This window comes from Arachis stenosperma, chromosome 2, assembly GCF_014773155.1.
Source record: "Arachis stenosperma cultivar V10309 chromosome 2, arast.V10309.gnm1.PFL2, whole genome shotgun sequence".
Classification (NCBI taxonomy): Eukaryota; Viridiplantae; Streptophyta; class Magnoliopsida; order Fabales; family Fabaceae; genus Arachis; species Arachis stenosperma.
In genome coordinates, this window is record NC_080378.1 from 3643442 (window position 1) to 3647102 (window position 3661).

Genomic DNA, 3661 nt, shown 5'->3' on the forward strand with positions numbered 1-3661 from the left:
TAAATATCCTGGACAAACAAAAAAAATATGTGGTGCTTAAGCAAACAATAACCAAAAAATAAAAATATCAATTATATTATATTAAATAACTTAATTAATTATATTAAATTATTTAAGTTATCAAACTCATATATAGTAAAAGAAAATATAATATACTACATCAAAATCAAATTTGTCTTGACCCGGAGCACAATTATCTTGATGTTGGAAAAGAACTCCATAACACTAACTCTATACCACTAATTACTCTTCTCAACTTATAAGACATAGTATTTCATACTAAAACCACTACCATAATAATATTCTCGTATCGTCACTTTCTTTGACTCTTTCCTTCTCCAAACCTTTCTTCTTGTTCTTCTTCTTATATTTTTCAATTCTCATTTTCTTCTTTTCTCTATCTCTTCTTACATCACAACCACCTCTTCACTCTTCAGTTATATAACCCTTTTTCTCTTAATTCTTATTCTCTCAAACTTTTTCATCTTCAAAATAGTTTGATCCGCATATACTTTGATACCATACAAAAAGAGAAATGAAGGTATATGATTCCTAATTTCCTATGATCCTACTTTCTAATTTTATTGCCCTTTTTTTTTTTTTTTTTTTCAATTCCTCTGTTTTTTTCCCCTACCCTTTTGCTCCTTATTCAAAGATCTGAGGTGTTCTCAACTGAATTTTGATGTTTAAGTCATAAAAAATATTCCTTTATGATTTCTATTGAAAAATCTCTATGTGGGGTGCTTTAGATTTCATCTTTTTCCATTTTTTTGGTTTGATGATATTTTTTTTGACACTTTTCTTTTTCTTTTTTTATTAACATATTCTCTATTCTCTCTGTTTTTGTTTATATTAAATATTTATATGATGTTTTGCTTACAGAAGTTGGTCCTCAAATTAGACTTGCATGATGACAAGGACAAACAAAAAGCCTTGAAAACAGTGTCAACACTTTCAGGTATAATCTTCTTCACTTTGGTTTGAATTTGTTCTTCCTCTATTATTATTAATTTCTAAGCTTAGCCATATTTTAATTAAAAAGTTGAATTAATGGATTAGTGAAAATAATAATAATAAAAAAAGGAATTTGAGGGCTGCACGTATGTTATGGATCCACAATTTTCAAACATTATTGGATTAAAATGATGTGTCCTTGGTTCTTCATAGATAAGGCATACCTAATATATGATTATTAAAGTATAGCAATTTATTTTAATATTTGTGGCACACATATATGATTTGTTTCCATTTTAGCGTATATTATTTATAGGAGGTTGTCAAAATTGATGGTTAGTGAATTATCTTGCAATAATAGTAATAGTACTACTATTGAATACAATAGAAGTTACAAAAAATGATATCCTAATTTTGATCAAAATTAGCAATTTTAGGGAAAAAAAAAAAGGACATATAATAAAAAATTATTTCTTATCTTGATGTAGCTCTTGTTTGACTTGTCATATTGAATTGGGCTCCATTAAATTTTAATTTTCTATAGCCGACATCTTTCTTCCAAAGTGATCTTCTAGTAATCTCTCTTATTAGTTTTAAAAAAATATTAGCATGATATTTTAGGATTTTGATCAAAAGTAATTTTTAAATTATTATTTCGTTAGACAAATTAGTTTCTAAATCAAAATTATTTCTTTATATAAAAGAATTAATTTAAAAATTTAAAAAATTCTTGACAATTTTATTATAATTACTAAACAATAATAGAGATTGGTCCGTCAAACTTTTTACTAAAATTTAACATAATTATTGATTTGTTTAATAAAGATTTAATTACTATTCTTATAGTTTTATCGAATTTTCAATTAGGACTCTATATTTTTTTATTTTTTAATTAAATTTCTATATTATATCAGATTTTATAACTAAATTCTTACCGTAACAAAAACGTTGAAATTAATGGAAGATTCTATTTAAATATACAGAATATTCAGTTAAGTGTTAGGCATATTCGTTTTGTTTAATGGAATATTCCGTTAATTCCAATATTTTTATCACGACAGAAACTTAATTACAAAATCTAATATGGTATAAGGATTCAATCAAAAAAAAAAGATATAGACCTAATTAAAAATTTAATAAAATTATAGAGATCGACAAAGTAATTAAACCCTTAATAAAATTAACATATTAGAGATTGATTTGATGATTAAAATTCGTTGAAAATTAAAGTATTTGATTACAAATTCATAATTCCTTAAAGATTGAACCGAAGTATCACTCATGAATTTTTGTTCTCCATTATAATAACATGTCAAAGCAAGAGACTCCTAATATTAATAATAACAAAAACAAACTTTTTGGCACAACATGATTAGGTATTGATGCAATCTCAATGGACATGAAGGAGAAGAAATTAACAGTTATAGGGACAGTGGATCCAATAACTGTTGTAAGCAAATTGAGGAAGCATTGGCAAACAGATCTTGTGGTGGTTGGACCAGCCAAGGAGCCAGAGAAGAAAGATGATGGAAAGAAAGATGAAGGAAAAAAAGATGGAGAAAAGAAAGAAGAGGGTAAGAAAGATGGAGAAAAGAAAGAAGAAGAAAAGAAAGATGATAAGAAGAAAGATCAAGCACCACTTGACCCTGCTGTTTTGGAGATGGTTAAGGCTCAACAAAGGGCTTATTATTATTATAATAATCCCTACATGACAACACAATATCATACTCAAAGCATTGAAGAGAATCCCAATGCTTGTGTCATTTCTTAAAATAAAAGAGAAATGTTTGTTTGTTTGTTTATGTTGTGACTATTATCGTATTCTGATCCGACATATCATCTATTTATTATCGGATATTATGTTGGTTCGAATGTAAATAAGGTTGATGTGTTATATGTTTTGATAGTAAATTTGACAGATAATATTTTTAGAAATATTTATGTCTTTAAAAATATTTAAAAAATATATAATAATTTTTTTTAGACACATTTATTCTATGAGCATGCTAATATTTTTTAAATATTAGGTATGTAGTATTTAGATATGAAAATTGATGATGAATTTGTTCAAATTAAATTACACTAATTTTTTTTTATAAATTCAACATCAAAATATGTAAACATGAGGGAAATATGAAAATGATCTTTCATGGTATGTAGCTCCTTGTTTTCAGTTGTGTATTTCATATCTAGCCAAATAAAAAAGACAGATTGTAGCTCCTTGTATATATAAAATATAATAAATTAATAATATGATGATGCCTTTTTCAATTTTGGAGGCATTATAGTAGTGTGTAGAGAATAGAGAGGAGGAATAAAACTTTTGTGCTGAATATGCTTTCATATATTATTTGTATATATTTTTTTTTCTCTATTTTTTATCATATCATATCACTTTCAAGTCTCAACTACTAATGTTGTATATATATTTATAAAAATATTATGCATACAAATAAATTATCTACTAAAATTAATTACTAATATATTTGTGTATAAATATATATATAATTTAATTTATTTTTAATATAAATTTTAATATATTTTTAATTTTATATTAATAATTAATTTTAATAGTTGATTTTAGTGTATATATAATATAGTCAATATATTTATGTATATGTATATATCTTTTTTCCTCTAACAGTTGTTTTGATCTCATTACATCACTATCAACTACTTGGATCAGCATAAATATATATTTGTTTAG

The 3661-nt window shown here is 24.8% G+C and overlaps 1 protein-coding gene across 1 annotated transcript; it reads left to right on the forward strand.

The window, feature by feature from the left end:
- The first annotated feature begins 281 nt into the window (after nt 1-281).
- Nucleotides 282-2943, forward strand: LOC130960284 (heavy metal-associated isoprenylated plant protein 39-like). The gene is made up of 3 exons (XM_057885657.1): nt 282-541; nt 883-958; nt 2331-2943. The coding sequence occupies exons 1-3, from the start codon at nt 536-538 to the stop codon at nt 2723-2725; spliced, it is 477 nt and encodes a 158-aa protein (XP_057741640.1). The 5' UTR covers nt 282-535; the 3' UTR covers nt 2726-2943.
- Nucleotides 2944-3661: the final 718 nt, after the last annotated feature.

Coding starts and splice junctions, on each gene's coding strand:
- LOC130960284 (XM_057885657.1), top strand. Junction 959..2,330: donor AACAGTGTCAACACTTTCAG/GTATAATCTTCT, acceptor CAACATGATTAG/GTATTGATGCAATCTCAATG.